Raw genomic sequence first — 18363 nt, forward strand, 5'->3', positions numbered from 1 at the left:
GCTTTCACTGTTCACTACACTCATGAACAAGTATATTTTGTATAACAGGAGGGATGGTGAAAAGATAAACTGTTTACATTCACTACACCAGCGTCAGTCGGGTTCCCACCTTGGCGTGCCCAGGGCGACCAGAAAAGCCTTTCTCCACTTTGCCATTTACCAGCTGGGCGCTAGCGGTACTACCCCCGCAAGCAGCGCTTCCTCTCTCAATGGTATATCGTGGTGAGTAGGGTCGTGTGGGACGGTGACTGTAGCACACCTGTAGATTCTGATGCTTCACTTACTCGCCAAACACACACACTCACAAGAGATAAAGCCTCATAAGGGTACACTTCTCTTCCCTATACTTGTATAAATGAGTAAAGTATGATATTCGACATACTAGGGAGCTTCAAGGAGGAGGGATCCGGTGGAATGGGACTGGAAAACAATGTGTTTTGTCTGCATTCAAGAAAGGCAATGAAGTAAGTGTGCTGGCCTGTAGACCTTATGTTAATCATGGGAAAAGTAATATGGGAACAGGTAGTGCTGTCACTCCCACATGAGGGAAGGAGACCTGAGGTGAACAACCTGCTTCTTTATATTTAGGTGTATTCACGTCATTTGTACAAAGTATTGTTTCCTCTCGTGGTGTAACCAAACTAGTGATGTATATTCTGATACGTTTTGAATATAGATTTTGAGCATCTCGTTCACGTACACTCAGGTAAAGTTAATAGTGACAACTGTATAGTTTGCCTTCTCTACACTTCGACTGTGGTCAGGTAATGTGGCCATGTTATGACAATCGTCATAACACGGCCTAAACTCACTATATTACATCTTTATCACATTGTATTTGGTTGCATTGAATTTCACCAACCATGTTAATTGACAGGCGTGCGAAAGAGAGACTTTTGGATGTCAATGTGCTGAGAGGTGCAACTGGAGGGATGTCTGATCATTATCTTGTGGAGGCTAAGGTGAAGATTAGTATGGGTTTTCAGAAAAGAAGAGTGAATGTTGGGGTGAAGAAGGTGGTGAGAGTAAGTGAGCTTGGGAAGGAGACCTGTGTGAGGAAGTATCAGGAGAGACTGTGTACAGAATGGAAAAAGGTGAGAACAATGGAAGTAAGGGGAGTGGGGGAGGAATGGGATGTATTTAGGGAATCAGTGATGAATTGCGCAAAAGATGCTTGTGGCATGAGAAGAGTGGGAGGTGGGCTGTTTAGAAAGGGTAGTGAGTGGTGGGATGAAGAAGTAAGAGTATTAGTGAAAGAGAAGAGAGAGGCATTTGGACGATTTTTGCAGGGAAAAAATGCAATTGAGTGGGAGAAGTATAAAAGAAAGAGACAGGAGGTCAAGAGAAAGGTGCAAGAGGTGAAAAAAAGGGCAAATGAGAGTTGGGGTGAGAGACTATCAGTAAATTTTAGGGAGAATAAAAAGATGTTCTGGAAGGAGGTAAATAGGGTGCGTAAGACAAGGGAGCAAATGGGAACTTCAGTGAAGGGCGTAAATGGGGAGGTGATAACAAGTAGTGGTGATGTGAGAAGGAGATGGAATGAGTATTTTGAAGGTTTGTTGAATGTGTCTGATGACAGAGTGGCAGATATAGGGTGTTTGGGTCGAGGTGGTGTGCAAAGTGAGAGGGTTAGGGAAAATGATTTGGTAAACAGAGAAGAGGTAGTAAAAGCTTTGCGGAAGATGAAAGCCGGCAAGGCAGCAGGTTTGGATGGTATTGCAGTGGAATTTATTAAAAAGGGGGGTGACTGTATTGTTGACTGGTTGGTAAGGTTATTTAATGTATGTATGACTCATGGTGAGGTGCCTGGGGATTGGCGGAATGCGTGCATAGTGCCATTGTACAAAGGCAAAGGGGATAAGAGTGAGTGCTCAAATTACAGAGGTATAAGTTTGTTGAGTATTCCTGGTAAATTATATGGGAGGGTATTGATTGAGAGGGTGAAGGCATGTACAGAGCATCAGATTGGGGAAGAGCAGTGTGGTTTCAGAAGTGGTAGAGGATGTGTGGATCAGGTGTTTGCTTTGAAGAATGTATGTGAGAAATACTTAGAAAAGCAAATGGATTTGTATGTAGCATTTATGGATCTGGAGAAGGCATATGATAGAGTTGATAGAGATGCTCTGTGGAAGGTATTAAGAATATATGGTGTGGGAGGCAAGTTGTTAGAAGCAGTGAAAAGTTTTTATCGAGGATGTAAGGCATGTGTACGTGTAGGAAGAGAGGAAAGTGATTGGTTCTCAGTGAATGTAGGTTTGCGGCAGGGGTGTGTGATGTCTCCATGGTTGTTTAATTTGTTTATGGATGGGGTTGTTAGGGAGGTAAATGCAAGAGTCTTGGAAAGAGGGGCAAGTATGAAGTCTGTTGGGGATGAGAGAGCTTGGGAAGTGAGTCAGTTGTTGTTCGCTGATGATACAGCGCTGGTGGCGGATTCATGTGAGAAACTGCAGAAGCTGGTGACGGAGTTTTTAAAGTGTGTGGAAGAAGAAAGTTAAGAGTAAATGTGAATAAGAGCAAGGTTATTAGGTACAGTAGGGTTGAGGGTCAAGTCAATTGGGAGGTGAGTTTGAATGGAGAAAAACTGGAGGAAGTGAAGTGTTTTAGATATCTGGGAGTGGATCTGTCAGCGGATGGAACCATGGAAGCGGAAGTGGATCATAGGGTGGGGGAGGGGGCGAAAATTTTGGGAGCCTTGAAAAATGTGTGGAAGTCGAGAACATTATCCCGGAAAGCAAAAATGGGTATGTTTGAAGGAATAGTGGTTCCAACAATGTTGTATGGTTGCGAGGCGTGGGCTATGGATAGAGTTGTTCGCAGGAGGATGGATGTGCTGGAAGTGAGATGTTTGAGGACAATGTGTGGTGTGAGGTGGTTTGATCGAGTAAGTAACGTAAGGGTAAGAGAGATGTGTGGAAATAAAAAGAGCGTGGTTGAGAGAGCAGAAGAGGGTGTTTTGAAATGGTTTGGGCACATGGAGAGAATGAGTGAGGAAAGATTGACCAAGAGGATATATGTGTCGGAGGTGGAGGGAACGAGGAGAAGAGGGAGACCAAATTGGAGGTGGAAAGATGGAGTGAAAAGGATTTTGTGTGATCGGGGCCTGAACATGCAGGAGGGTGAAAGGAGGGCAAGGAATAGAGTGAATTGGAGCGATGTGGTATACAGGGGTTGACGTGCTGTCAGTGGATTGAATCAGGGCATGTGAAGCGTCCGGGGTAAACCATGGAAAGCTGTGTAGGTATGTATATTTGCGTGTGTGGACGTGTGTATGTACATGTGTATGGGGGGGGTTGGGCCATTTCTTTCGTCTGTTTCCTTGCGCTACCTCGCAAACGCGGGAGACAGCGACGAGGTATAAAAAAAAAAAAAAAAAAAATGTACCTTAATGTTGAAACCCCTTCAGGTCTTTTTGTAGATCACCGCATCAATAAATACCCCAGATTTCTCAGTTATACATCATCTGAATACACAGTCAGGTAAGACTTGGATCCTTCTCGTAAACCATTCACAAAAATTCAGGTGCAGCGGCGGCCCTAAGACTGACTCTCTCGGGACACCACTGGTACATTAACACTGTCTGATGGAACTTATCTACTACGTGTACCATCCTACATTCTACCTAGGTCATTTGGACGCACGAAATTAATCCTTTGCTGTTCCTTCCTGGGAATCCAGTTTCTGTGGGAAAGACTACGTGACTGCTATTGTTATGTATATATTATAGGAAGAAAGTGAATGTGTGTGTGTGTGTGTGTGTGTGTGTGTGTGTGTGTGTGTGTGTGTGTGTGTGTGTGTGTGTCTGTGTGTGTGTGTGTGTGTGTCTGTGTGTCTGTGTGTGTCTGTGTGTGTGTGTGATTTCTATTCGTGTGTACGGGAATAGAGGTTTACGCTTTTCTTATATATGTACTATGTTTTTATCCCTTTGAGCGCGTGTGTGTGTGCGCGCGCGCGCGCACACACACACACACACACACACACCCGCTTAGAACCAGGTACACGTTCATCGACCAACTACCAGGGAAGGATGAACAGCTACGATTGGCTGTGGGCCAAGTGCCAGATCCGGCTCCGGGCGGGTGCTGACTCATGGAAAAACTAAGCACACTAAACCACGGAAGCCCGTGTGTGTGTGTGTGTGTGTGTGTGTGTGTGTGTATGTGTGTGTGTGTGTATGTGTGTGTGTGTGTGTGTGTGTGTGTGTGTGTGTGTGTGTGTGTGTGTGTGTGTGTGTGTGTGCGAGCGCGCGCCTTGATCTAAAGTAATTATATTTTCTAGGTCAGATCAGCTTTGATTACATTTCCATAAAAGTAAATGTCTTAAAAGTCTCTTGTGTCTGGCGAACATCAGGAGTGAATTACCAGGCACTGCCAAGTGCAATGCTCTGCGTGTTTGTTACCTGGCTGGTGTGCCAGGTGTCTCCATCTATGTCACGTGTCTCCATCTATGTATGTTGTTGTTGTTGTTGTTGTTGTTGTTGTTGTTGTTGTTGTTTGTTTATTTTATTTTTACACTGAACAAGTAAACTGACGCAGATGCTAAGAACACACCAGTCACACTCTGTCGGATGATGAAGGTGAGGCTCGGCAGAGACTGGATGATTAAGGTGAGGACGTGGCACAGATCGGATGATTGAGTTGCGGACGTGGCACAGACGGGATGATTAAGTTGGGGACGTGGCACAAACTGGACGATTAAGGTGGGGACGTGGCACAGGCGGGATGATTAAGGGAAGAACTTGTTACAAATAGGATGATTAAAGCGAGGACGTGCCACAGATCGGATGATTAAGGCGAAGATGTGGCACACATCGGATGATTAAGGCGAAGGTGTGGCACAGACGGGATGATTAAGGTAGGGATGTGACCCAAGGTTAGACCAGTAAGCTTGACCATATAACCCTTTGGGTATGATGGCCTGGCTTTTGACCTGACCTCGAGGGATCAGGTCAAAGGTCAGAATACCGTCTTTTTCAAGAATCGTACCGTCTTTTTCAAGAACCGAACCGTCGTGTTCAAGAGTCGTACCGTCGTGTTCACTAGTCGTACCGTCGTGTTCAAGAGTCGTACCGTCGTGTTCACAAGTCGTATCGTCGTATTCAAAAGTCGTACCATCGTGTTCAAGAGTCGTACCGTCGTGTTCAAGGGTCATACGGTTATATGAACTGGACACTTACTGTCTGTTTACAAACCTATCTGTCATGTCGTACGGCAAGTCATGAGAGAGAGAGAGAGAGAGAGAGAGAGAGAGAGAGAGAGAGAGAGAGAGAGAGAGAGAGAGAGAGAGAGAGAGATCAGGAGTCTGTCATGTAATTCATCGTGCCACTGTCAGTGTCAGCAGACTATTGTCGTGCTGGTGTGAGAGCCATGACCAGTACCTGAAGCAAGGGGGGCCTCAAGGTCACCCCATTCTGGATCTTGTCTTCACTCACGTTCACTGTCATTTTCTTTTCTGAAGTTGGAGGCTCCAGTCACGGACAAACGTCGACATCAAGGTCGGGTCTTAATTAAAATACAGAGAGGATTATAACAGGGAAAACGACGAGACAAGGGAAAGCATTTACAAATTTTGAAGAAAGTGAAAAACATGTCTTTGAAAATGTGCCAGGACATATTTATTGGGAAGGACACGAGAACGAGAAGGTGGAGAGTTCCAAAGCTTCGAGGTTTAGGGAAAGAAACAGTTAACAAAATGACCCTTCCTTGAGCAGCCAATGGCCACACCAGTAATCATGTGACGCAGCCGCTCGCCAAGTATCTCGTGGTCTGACTATGAATGTGGTGGGGGCACACATGCAGCCAGCCCTCGGGAGCAAAAACCAAAATAATACCTACAGAAGAGGAAAAGTGAAACAACATTGCGGCATAGGGCAAGAGGGTCAAGTCTCGAAATTAGCCTAGAACAGTTTATGAGTCGGACCGATTTTGCCTCAACTCTGTCAAGTAAGGATACAGAGATAGAACTACCCCAGATGGGAGAGCAGCACTCCATACAATGACAAATCAATCCTTTGTATAAACGGAGCAACTGTTCAGAAGAAAAAAAAAATCTATATCTGAACAGGACTCAGTCTCTTTGAGACAGACTCAGCTATTTCCGTAATGTGGGGTTTCTAAGAAAGATTGGATGCTAATACCAAGTATGTTCATTGAGTCAAGAGGTGGAATTACAGATCCATCAACGGAGAGAAGAAAGCTGTGAGGATTTTTCGAAAGAGAGATGGGTAGGAGCTGGGTCTTGGAGGTATTAAACTTAAACCAAATTTCGTCTACCCGACTGAGATATCCTGTCCAACTCGGAGTTTATAGAGGAAGTTGTGTCAAGACAAGATGCATATCGAATGAGAGAAGGAACAGGAGTGAGGGACGTGGAGGAATGCAGTGTTGAGTCGTCAGCCTATGAGTGCATTTGGTTATTTGTGGAGAAGAGGAAATCGTTGAAAAATTGGAGAAAAAAGCGTAGGGGACAGGACAGAACTTTAAAGTACACCGATATTGATGGAGAAAGGAGTGGTGGCTGATTCATCAACAACCACGAATGCTAGACATGAGGGAACAAAGTGAGGGAGGGAAGTCAAAAGACAGGAGCTTAGAAATGAGACCCCGATGCCACACACTGTCAAAAGCTTTAGATATGTCTAGGGCAACTACATTAGTCGGGAAAGAAAGAATAATACTTGTGCATCTCGCCTTGCGAAAGCCATACTGGTGATCAGAGAGAAGACTGTGGGATTCAACAGGAGTTGAGGATAAGTTTAAAAACTTCGGAAATGGTAGTAGTCAAACAAAGCAACAGGACGATAGTTCGAGGGGTTCAAACAGTCATCTTTCTTCGGGATGAGATGTACCAATGTAAGCTTCCAAGAAGAAGGGAAAGTGCTGGTTCTTACAGAGAAACGAACAAACGAATAAGCACAGGTGCAAGTTCAGAGGCACAGTCTTTTGGTAACGAATTACTCGAATTTTGAGTTGAGGAATTTCATGTCATTGCCTTTAATATCTTATATATATATATATATATATATATATATATATATATATATATATATATATATATATATATATATATATATATATATATATGTTTGATTTCACTGTGAACTTACCCAGAGTTTTAGCTGAACTCTTGGCATGATATTTCATTGTTTGGTTAAATGCGAAGACTGGCTGCAGCCAAGTGTTCATTCCTCACCTCCAACACAACTGGTCCCTCCTTTTCACATGTTCTGCACGCTTGTTTCAGGTTACACGGGAGGGGTGGGAGCTTAAAGCAAGAACTAGTTGCCACAGCGGCCATGAACGTTCACGAACGTTTGTCCCATGAGTGGATAATGCGCACTTCGACCTGTTTTTAATGATTTGTTTACATGACGCTGGCGCGTGGGAAGACCGTACAACATTCACCAGTTGTTACACTCACTGTACTTGTTTTAAGTTCATTGGAAAACTTTGTGCCTGTCTTTGTCGTCGACTTTCGACGCTATTAAATTTGTTAGGCAGAAATGAGCCAATGCCTCCTAGAGATTATATGACTGAGTCATTCACTTGTAGTTACAGTTTGATATACCATAGCTTTCTGCCACAGCAGTCCTTTCTATACATGAGAGGCTCCTGCTGCACTCAGATAGTGCTGTAGGAGCCACGTCCACCTATGGGACCATAGATTATAAAGACGTGATTTTATATATATATATATATATATATATATATATATATATATATATATATATATATATATATATATATATATATTGGAAAGTATGCCGTGTGACCTAGAGCAAACTTGCAAAACATGTGAAGAGGAGGGACCAGTTGTGTGTTGGATGTAAGGAACGGACACCTGGCTGCAGCCACAGTGTACCCCACATTCAACCAGGCAATGAAATGATACCCTGCCAAGCGTTCAAATGGAACTCAGAGTAAATTCACAGTGAAATCAAACAAAAAAAGCCGGTGTGTGTGTCTGTGTGTATATATATATATATACGAATAAAGTGTATATGAACGCGCACCTTCATAGAACATACAAAGTTCCCACAGTTAGGATCGAACCTGGGACCCCTTGTGCAAGAGGCAGGTATGCTAACCGCTAGGCTAAGGGACTGTATAATAGGAAACAACTATTCGAAATACTAATTACTCGAATACCTTTCGCCTCACAATGGTGAGCAACGGGGTCTATCGGTTGTTTCCGAACAGAACATATAGCCAGCTGATAGCGTTTTACCGAACCTGACTGTACAACGAGGAGTTATATGAATACGAATAAAGTGTATATGAACGCGCACCTTCATAGAACATAGCTGTTGGAGCTTTGTATGTTCGATCCTAGCTATTGGAGCTTTGTATGATATATATATATATATATATATATATATATATATATATATATATATATATATATATATATATATGTGTGTGTGTGTGTATGAGAGATGGGCCATTCTTCGTCTGTTTCCTGGCTCTACCTCGCTGACGTGGGAAACGACTATTATGTATAATAGATAAATATAATATATATATATATATATATATATATATATATATATATATATATATATATAGATAGATAGATAGATAGATAGATTGATAGATAGATGGATGGACAGACAGACAGATAGCGACAGCATCAGAGACAATGTGAACCAAGTTAGATTTATATAAGATCTCTCTCTGACACGACGTCACCCATCACCTGACCCATCATGACACCTTGACCTTCAAGGTGATTAAGTAACCCCATCCACTCTTCCTAAGCCTGTAGTCAGTTTTACATATTTCTTAAACATATCACTCATAATTTTCTTAACGAAGAATTGACCTTTAGATATTCGAAATCAAACACAGTTAATGAGACGATCAGATAATTCTGTTTAACGTAATTATTACATTTAAAAAGAATGCATTTTTGAAATCAATATTATGGTCGTCCCTTACATGTTAGAGCACCACTTTTTTCGTGTCCTTCTCTCACGTATCTCCTACGTTCAAGGACTCGTTCATTAATGTCTTCCAGGTTCTCTCACATATATATCATCATGATAAGGACTGTTATGAAGGCTATATATATATATATATATATATATATATATATATATATATATATATAGAGAGAGAGAGAGAGAGAGAGAGAGAGAGAGAGAGAGAGAGAGAGAGAGACTGTTTTCAATAATACTAAACACAATCATTACCCTGACAGCATTTTCAACAGTGGGTAACTATAATAACATTACCCACCCATTGTTAGTTCAATCACCTCGACGCACATTATCACATTACCATAGTCAGTTGTCATCAGGCAGGTTGGCCTAGCAACACAGTGGCAACCATCAGCAGGATATAGGGTATACCTGTTATCATACGGATATTTCTCTGATATGATAACTGCCACTGACTCAGTACGTGTGCAAAGCGATAATATATATTTTTTATTGCCTTTTAAAAATAACTGCTCAGCATGGAGGGAGAGGCTCAGTTCATCCTATATATCATATTCTGTCTTATGTCAGCCCATAATTCAGTTTTCCTGTTGCTTTCTGTAAAATCCACTTTACTATATTCGTCAGAGAGACACAATGATAATTACGTTATTGAGAAAAGCGGCCAAGGACGACTTCGTCCCGCACTCAGTACTGTGGCTTCCGCAGGAACTCAGAGAGGAATATTTTTAGCATGTGATGCACGGATGTCTCTTCCAGTTATATTACCTGAGAACAAAAAAGATATATCAAATGTGAATTTCTCTAAATACAAGACCAGAAATTTTTGACATTAAAGGAGAATATAAAGATGGTGTCGTTGGGAACAGCTGCGCAGTCAGCGTTTATCAGGTTATTCGTTTGCCACATACACCCACACACTCGCACACACGAGGCTCCAAATGACACTTGTCTGTAGTCCACATCACTGTCTAACATTCCCAAGTCATACTGTCATTTAGTAAGCTATACGGAGTACAGAATGACAGGCCGTTAAGGACTTATCGGAATAAGAAAAAATAATATGTCTCGAGTGAGAGATAGTGGAAATAAATAAATGCCACGCCAGACCGTATCCATAAAATCACCGTTTGTGGACGACTGCCAAAAGATTACTTTATAATTTCCTGGCAATGTTAATTGTGTTTGTTCAATCTGCATCAAATGCTTTTCATGTGAAACAAAATAGATTCAGCTGGAACTTACTGCGTACTTCATGAAGACTTCATTATCGAGCTTTTTTCAGAGTAAAGATAAATGTAGTGTTTGTGCTTCTTGAGTTGTAGTGTCATGTTACCTCATGAGATTATAAGAAGTGGGTTAGTTTGACAGGAGTACCAACCTTTTTCCCCATACGGGAATCTGCCGCATTCCACATTCAATGATTTCACTGGTGGTTTGCAACGCCTCTCAGTTATCATTTAATTAGTGTGGCATGAATTTGTCCTTCCAGTCATTCGTGCGGTGTATTTCCTTATCAACAGCAGGAGTTCATGCTTACAGAAAAATGAGTAAAAACATCTTATCAGTGGAACGTGTGCAGTGTGACAGTATTGACCTTGTGAGGCCCGTCCCAGCCGGCGTCGGTGCTGCCATCTCACATACACAGCTTGGCGCTAAATTCGAGCCCTCCAATCATCGTCAGACGTCGGCAGATTTAGAGGAACAAATTAACAAGGTATGGGAGACAAAATGCGCCCAGAATCCTCGACTGTATAATGGATCAAAATTTCGTTTGAATGGATGGAAAGTCTCAAGAGGAAAGTGGATACTTAATATTGGACTGACGAGCTACAAGGATCTGTGTGGGACTAATCTTTCTCCTAACTCCCAATGGATTCAAGAAAAGGGCACGAAGAACTTTGGAAATCCGCAAGCATATATGTCAGACCCTGTGGGTAAGTGTGTGTGTTTTGCACTGTAACAATTTAATTGGCAACAAGTGATTTCTGGAATGAGTATATATGAAAATAGAAGGTAGTGATGAAATAGTTTAAATTCGTTAGTCCCATCATTATCATAACGTTTACATTAAACGTTTGTTTGTTTTTATGGAGCTCTTTCCTAAACATTATTGTCATCATAATCATGATAATAATGATGATCATGAGCATAATTATTATCATTATGTAATCATTTTATGGAGTTACCGCAGCTTCTAGCCTGCACTCCTAATCCCAGAATTCTATGCATCCCTTTGAAGAGACTTTTCATTTCATAATCAGTCTTCGGTAAAGCACTGCAGACTACAGAATAATATCTTGATAATTGAAGAATATGAGAACGGTCGTATAATAGCCTGTTTGTTGATACACACACACACACACACACAATTTTATAGAACGGAAATTTTTTTTAGGAAACTGAAAGTAACAATATCAGGGTTAAAGTTATTTGGTTATCTGATGTTTTACGCAGCATTTTTCCTTTTGCTCTTCTCATCTGTTCAGAAAAGTGTACAAGCGTAGTTCATATTACTGTGGCCGGTTCCTGGCATAAGGGCGTCGGATTTTATTTCCAACGATTTTCAGTTGTAAATGCTTCAGGCTTAGTTCCTGAAAGGAGCATTTTAGGAAGGCCTCAACGATTGGCTGTTTAGGAAAGACATTATGTACAAAATTAACCGCCCTTTAGTAAGGCTAATCAATCAGCGGCAAATTCCACCACTAAAAGTGATCGTTATCGTTGGAAAAACTCTGTGAGGCAATCAACGATATTCGTCCATCTCCAGGATTTTGATACCATGGACTGATACCTCATGATATAATGAAGATGCTAAATCCGTGGTCGATATGATAATGATGGTCTAAAAAAATCCCTCGATTAATCATTATGTCCAATAAACCTGTCTTGCTCCTCCCTCGGCCCGCGCCATTGGCTCGAGCGGTGATCTAACAGCAATTTTTTTTTTTTTTTAACTGTCCATATGGTTTTATTAGGCTATTTGTTCTTGTTTGTAAGTTCACTAAATGGGGCACATATGACATAAGATATCTGGAGCAGCTTTATAGGTAATCTTATCATGGCTAATTCTGATTAGAGTCAGTTCAGTGAATGGAGTCTAGAGAATATGATGTAAGATTAGGAGCCCCACAGTGTGGTCCTCAGTTCTACCTTTGATTTTATAATTATGAACTAACCTGGGTACTCGACATTACACAGGGGAAAAAATAATCATTATAAACTACGTTTTGTTATCCCTGAGGATAGGGGAGAAAGAATACTTCCAACGTATCCCCTGCGTGTCGTAGAAGGCGATGAAAGGGGAGGGAATGGGGTGCTGGAAATCTTCACCTCTCATTTTCAATTTTCCAAAAGAAGGAACAGAGAAGGGAGCCAAGTGAGGATATTGCCTCTAAAGGCTCAGTCCTCTGTTCTTAACGCTACCTCACTAACGCGGAAAACGGCTATTTATGAAAATACTGTTTTGTATGGATATAAAGGGTGGCCTCTGATTCTGACGTACCTTCTATATAATATGAGAGTGGCAGGTTGCCTATTTTGAACGAGTGCAGTGAAAGGTTAAATCTATAAAGCCTTTAAATGGCGGCCTTTGGACTTAAGTGGCCTTAAAATGGCCTTGAAGGCCTACGAACGATACGTTAAAAATCTTGTTCAGATGCTGAAGCACCTACATCCATATTTATTGGGGAAGCTACGGTCCGGCCTTGTGAGAGAGTAGGAAACAAATGCATGAACACTGAAGAATATGTATTAGATAATCAGTGTGAATGAAAAACTCGTATCTGGTACAAGAAACAACAGGATGTTCTGACGACAGTGTTGTTTTAATGGGATTTCGACGTGATATACAGAAAGGCCTGAAGGATGGTGTTAAGAAATGAAAGGAAGTGGGAATGGTGACATCCAGTGAGAAACTACGGCATAGCTTAACGGATGATGGCTTAATCAACAAATGTCAAAGGTTGGTGAGTATGGGAGAGGATGAGTAAGAAACAGACATCTGAATATATTTGTGAATGGAAATGCAATGAAATATGAGGCGAAGTACCTTGAATAGGAGTGAGCGAAAAAGGTGAGAGGTTGTGAGAAGTTGGAGATATAAATCTACTGGTGCCTTAACTCGTATGGATTAGATTGTTAGTTGGCAGTGCTTCTCCAGGACTGACTAAATTCACGAATACCAGGGGAAAGATAATGAAGTAATTCAGAACAATGCCCTTTGAGCAATCTTTAGTGCAGCACCCACGTAAAGTGATAATTTCAGGAAGAAACCTGGAGTTGAGAAATTTGGAAAAATAATGAGGCAAAGGAAGGCAATATAAGGACAGAATAGACTTATAGACAAAGGATATTGAATCATGAGTTTTATCAGTTATGAGACTGTGGTAATAGAAAGATATCCAGGTAATATTAATTGTGATGATAAAAGTCAATGGTCTAAATTTATGTAATATTACGAGATAAAGGAGTGAATGTTAACGGTGAACAGATCCTTCCACTTTGAATAGTAAAAAGACTGATATGATTAAAGGGTAAAATATTTGTGATAAAGATGGAAATGTCCAAAATAACAAGAGGAACAGACCGGGACTGGACGTGCAGCAAGTCTTGGAATACGATATGTGGAAGGCTGAGTGGTGGAGTGTCCTAGTTGATGCTCTTCATGACGTTCTGAAAAATGAAAAATTAATGATACATGTAGATAATAAGTGACTCTGTTTTTCACAAGCTCAAAAGAATGTTATAATGAAAAATTTGCTTATCCACGAATTTGGCTGTAGGGCTAAGAATTCAGGAGACAAAGGAGCTATATTTTCGGTACCTTTACATGTTGGATTAAAAGTGGCTGATAAGATGGCAAGCTAATAATGGAGGAGGAATGAAACGTTTTCTAGTATCTACACATATAGGGTAATTAAAGAACACTGTCAGAAAGACAGAGAAAAGAAGCCACGGTGAAAAAGCGTTAAAGAATATAATTGGTGGAAAAAGGTATGATGATATATGTAGAGCTGTAGGATATCGTACATATGGAAAGGATAAGCGTAGGATATTAATGTGGCTAGACTACTAAGATGTAGTAGTAAAGTGGGTAGACTACTACGACACAGTTTTACAAGTGTGAGAGGCTCTTCGGTTCCAGGATGTTTCTCCTGACAATAGCCTAACACTTACCATTTGTGCAGTATGGAAAATTCTAGACCACATCTTTCACCCTTTTAAAGCTGAAGCCTGTTTAGTAGGAAACAGGAAATATGAGGGAATCTATATCATAAATGAGAGATGTAAATTCATTTATTATTTGTCATTCTATTGCTTCAATGCAGTAGCATTGTAACAATTGAAAATAAGATAGAAATTATGCAACCAAATTATTCACTTACTATTACATTATAGAAGTAAAAACTGAAATATATAAAAATGTCACTGTTCCCAGTTCATCATAAAAAAATTCATCGTAAGTAAAGCAACAAATAAAGATAGTTCCGTGATGTTAGAACAGAACTGAAACAAATGGGTTCACATCATCTCCGCCAGATGGACAACTAACCTTTCTAGATCCCATGTATTTCCTTTTTTAATCTTTTGAAGTCCGTCCTTTCTCCTTAGTTTCCGCTTGTCTCTAAGACATCTGTTCTTACGTCTGACTACCATCAACGACTACGACAAGGAATTCCAATAATTCATCAGAACTTGTAATTAACTCTTTTTACTTTAAAATCCTTCAACAGTCGTAAAGTATTCAACGCTAATTGTCGGGTTATTACGGACCATCACTTCACTTCTTTCACCTCTTTTGAATTATGATAGTGATTCATGTGATTCAGGCGGCGTTAGAGAGTTCACTATCAAGTGACTGACTGTGACTTTACACACCATCATATAGGCATTAGCATCAACACTTGATTTACCCTGTAGAGGTAAAGAGAGGTGTGCGCGTAGAATGAATGACACCTAAAGAAACAATGTGTCTTTCCTAATTCGAGTATATAAAGATTTATATGATTGGCTTTTGCATGGTTAAGATGGGATTTGAGTGACATTTAGACGCTGAATGTTAAGTTCACAGACAATATATAAGGTGAGGGTTGATATAATGTTAACAGAAGTTCTACTCCTCTGCAAGGGCTCATTTGTGTACGTCACATGTCATTGTAGCCTCGCGTACCTTCAGTCCCTCCATCATATTGCAATTTACATCCTTCACAACTCCTAACAAGTCATGGGAGGCGGCCGTAACGGGCCAGTTGGCCTCTTCGGCCGAGACCCTTACTTCCTAACTTTCTACAAAAACTTGGTTTCATTATATCTATATCTTCCCGTACGGCGACTCGTTGTACCGAGCTCTGGGAAAGAGCGGACCAGGAAAGGTTCACTAGAATTAACAACACATTCACACCCACTATGAATGTGGCTCTTACCTAGACGCCCTACATATTTTCGAATGGCTATCCGTTCCCTGGGGACCACAGCTGGGGGTCGACTAAGTACAATCTCTGGCTGATATCAGTAGCTAGGTGTGCTGCTGGGTACAGCCTCTCTGGCACAAGTAGCTTGGCCTACTGCTGAGTACAGCCTCCCTGACACCAGTAGCTCGGCACTGCTGAGTACAGTCTCTGCCTGACACCAGTAGCTTGGCCTACTGCGGAGTACAGTCTCTGCTTGACACCAGTAGCTTGGCCCACTGATGAGTACAGTCTCTGCCTGACACCAGCAGCTCGGCACTGCTGAGTACCGCCTCCCTGACACCAGTAGCTTGCCCGCTGCTGAGTAGAGTCTCTGCCTGACACCAGCTGGTTGGTCTGCTGTTGAATTTCTCACAGGCTGAATATTTTGTTAAGGAGGAGGGACCGGGACTGATGCAGACATCACTACTACAGGAAGTCAGTATCTACTACTGATGATTATTCCATCTCTACTCATTATTATAAACCCAAGCTGGTCAGGCAGTCCTCTCGTGCACCACTACAGCCTAGCATGACAGCCGAATGTGTTGTTAAAGAAATAAAATCTACATTAGTTCCTGTCTAGTGCCGTTGGTGTGACTCAGTCGGACACCAGAAGGTGCAGTCTCACCCACGCAGACCTTGTGTTCCTTCCTCATGGAGTCCTAATATAGATAATGTAAAACACATCATAAATTTCCATAATGAATTCTCTTATGATAAAGTTCACAGATCATTGTAAGGTCATGGCGCACGAGCCTGTCTTTCGAGCCTGCCACTGTGCTGGTGAGAGCCTGTGTCAGGACCCCGCCTCCCAGTGGGGAACTACGCCACACGTGAGGCATCAGCCGGTAGGTCCCCCAGCCATCCATCCATGTACACAATGAACAACGATAAGCTTAACTTAGCTCACCTACTTGTCCCTCCTCCTCAACTAACAAGGAATACATTATTACATACACACCCCTAGACTGCCGGGGTATTTACAATGATAAGGTACCAGAAACACATTACCAGAATACTTTCCAAACATAGAACCGATAACATGCATCTATTAATACTCGATGACTCTTCCAATCACAAGACTTACCCTATCTAACCCCACCACCATCCTCCTCCTCTTACTACCGTCAGCAACAACCACAATTCACCCGCCACCACCACCACCACCAAGGTCATCTGGGAAGGGCGTCCACCCTTGCCTTGCCCGTCGGCCATCCCAACTATGGAGCTACACACTAGAATTGTTTCCTCACAGTTACCACTTACTTATATTTTTGCCCGTAAGCTTCCATGAACATTACTGTGCTAATGTTATTTTTAGTTATTGCTGGAGGTAAGACAAGGAGCGGCTACAAGATATTAACGTGGACGAATTGTGAACACACACGAAACACGAAAATGGTACAGCATAATTATCAAGAGAGCGGGATTCACTGATGTGGTGTGACATGATAACGATGGACTCACTTCAGGTTTAGATTTTACAATCCAGTAAAACCCGTTTTTGAAGAAGCTACATACACCATGGCGGATAGAATAACACTCATATAAGAAATATGTCTCTTATATCTTTCATGAACAGCGACGAGAGATCATCTTTATGCTGGCTACATGAGTTAAACAACTAAAGTGTACACAACACGGTACGGGGAAACATGCGCACCCACACATCTGCTCTGCTGCCTTTCAAAAGCAGACCTTACCAGCTAACGTCACCGTTGGGCGACCTTAGTGTTTTGCGTTTTGATAACAAATGCCCTCATACGGTGCTGACGTGGTCTTAAATATTTTGAAATAGTGTCATGTAGGATGGCGAGCAGTTTGTCGTTTATGGAAACATTTTATTTAACTGTTAGTCGTGTGTGGAGGAGGAACAGCAGCAGGTGTCCCTCCCTCCCTGCCAGGCGTACCTACGTTCTTGGCCAGTAAGGCTCAGACTGCCTCTACATTAGGAGTAAATGTGAGCTTTACTTACAACATTTTGCCTGTATTTCCACCAACCTCCGGCTGTGGCTGGCCTAACTAAAACAATAATTTCAGTAGGAACTTATATATATATATATATATATATATATATATATATATATATATATATATATATATATATGCCACAATTAAATTCCTTAGTGGGTACAGTAATATGAACGTAAACCAGTTCTTTAAAGTCAAGTGTAATCCTACTCAAGTGGACAGACCAGGAAGCTAAACAGGAAATGTCAGGAAGGACATGAGGAAGCAATGCTTCCTCAGACACAGGGTTGTGGACACGAGACGTAAAACACGATATAAAAAAAATGAATGGTTAAAACGGATGACAGAGCTTCGTTATTTCTCTATTCATTTATAAATGTGTACTTGCTGATCATGCAAAGGTGACAGTGGAAAGCAAGGAAGATTGCATTAACTTACAGAGGAACCTAGTAAGGCTCCAACCGTATAAAAATAAAGATGAGACACAGTAAAAGGACTCAATATGAATATTATCTGACAGGAAACAAAAGAAGAGGGACTTGGTAGTTGATATCGTCCCTAGCTTGTCACCAGAATCCCACATCATGAAAACAGTAAAGGAGATAAGATGTCTGCTGACAAATATCAGCATAGCTTTTAAGTATATGAATAATGAAATATTCAGCAGGAAGTTCATATCCTACGTGAAGCCAAAACTAGAATATGCTTCTCAAGTATGTTTACCTCACCTAAATAAACTTGAATCGCTGATAGAGAAGGTCCAGATGGGAACAATAAAGATTTTACCTTAAGAGAGCTGATTTACAGGGTAAAGTTAGATTACTTAAATTTGTGTACCAAAGAAGAGTGAGGGATGACTTGATCACAGCCATTATCATTTTACTCCAAGTTGATGATGAAGATTGAGCAATCCGAAAAATGGAGGGATAGAACAACCAGAGGGCATAACATGATTCAAAAAGGTAAAAGCTTAATAAAAATGTGTAAAGTAGTATAATAGTGAAT

General features: G+C 41.3%; 2 protein-coding genes across 5 annotated transcripts in view; one reads left to right on the forward strand and one right to left on the reverse strand.

Annotated features, from left to right (window-relative positions):
- Positions 1-18363, reverse strand: part of LOC139760964 (eukaryotic elongation factor 2 kinase-like) — a 145773-nt gene that overhangs the window by 102361 nt on the left and 25049 nt on the right. For 2 of the 4 annotated variants that reach the window (XM_071684747.1, XM_071684756.1), the window contains one exon: positions 13524-13609. The exons of 1 other annotated variant lie outside the window; for it this stretch is intronic. The gene's annotated coding sequence lies outside the window, so the exon portion shown is untranslated. Of the gene's footprint in view, positions 1-9582; positions 9704-13523; positions 13610-18363 lie in introns of all 4 variants that reach the window. One more of the 4 variants, XM_071684754.1, reaches the window with a different exon arrangement.
- LOC139761037 (uridine diphosphate glucose pyrophosphatase NUDT22-like) overlaps positions 9999-18363 on the forward strand; it is a 34067-nt gene continuing 25702 nt past the window's right edge. The window contains exon 1 of the mRNA XM_071684798.1: positions 9999-10872. Coding sequence (XP_071540899.1) covers positions 10410-10872 — 463 coding nt within the window. The 5' untranslated portion in view covers positions 9999-10409. The remainder of the gene's footprint in view (positions 10873-18363) is intronic.

The sequence above is a fragment of the Panulirus ornatus genome, chromosome 3 (assembly GCF_036320965.1).
Source record: "Panulirus ornatus isolate Po-2019 chromosome 3, ASM3632096v1, whole genome shotgun sequence".
Lineage (NCBI taxonomy): Eukaryota > Metazoa > Arthropoda > Malacostraca > Decapoda > Palinuridae > Panulirus > Panulirus ornatus.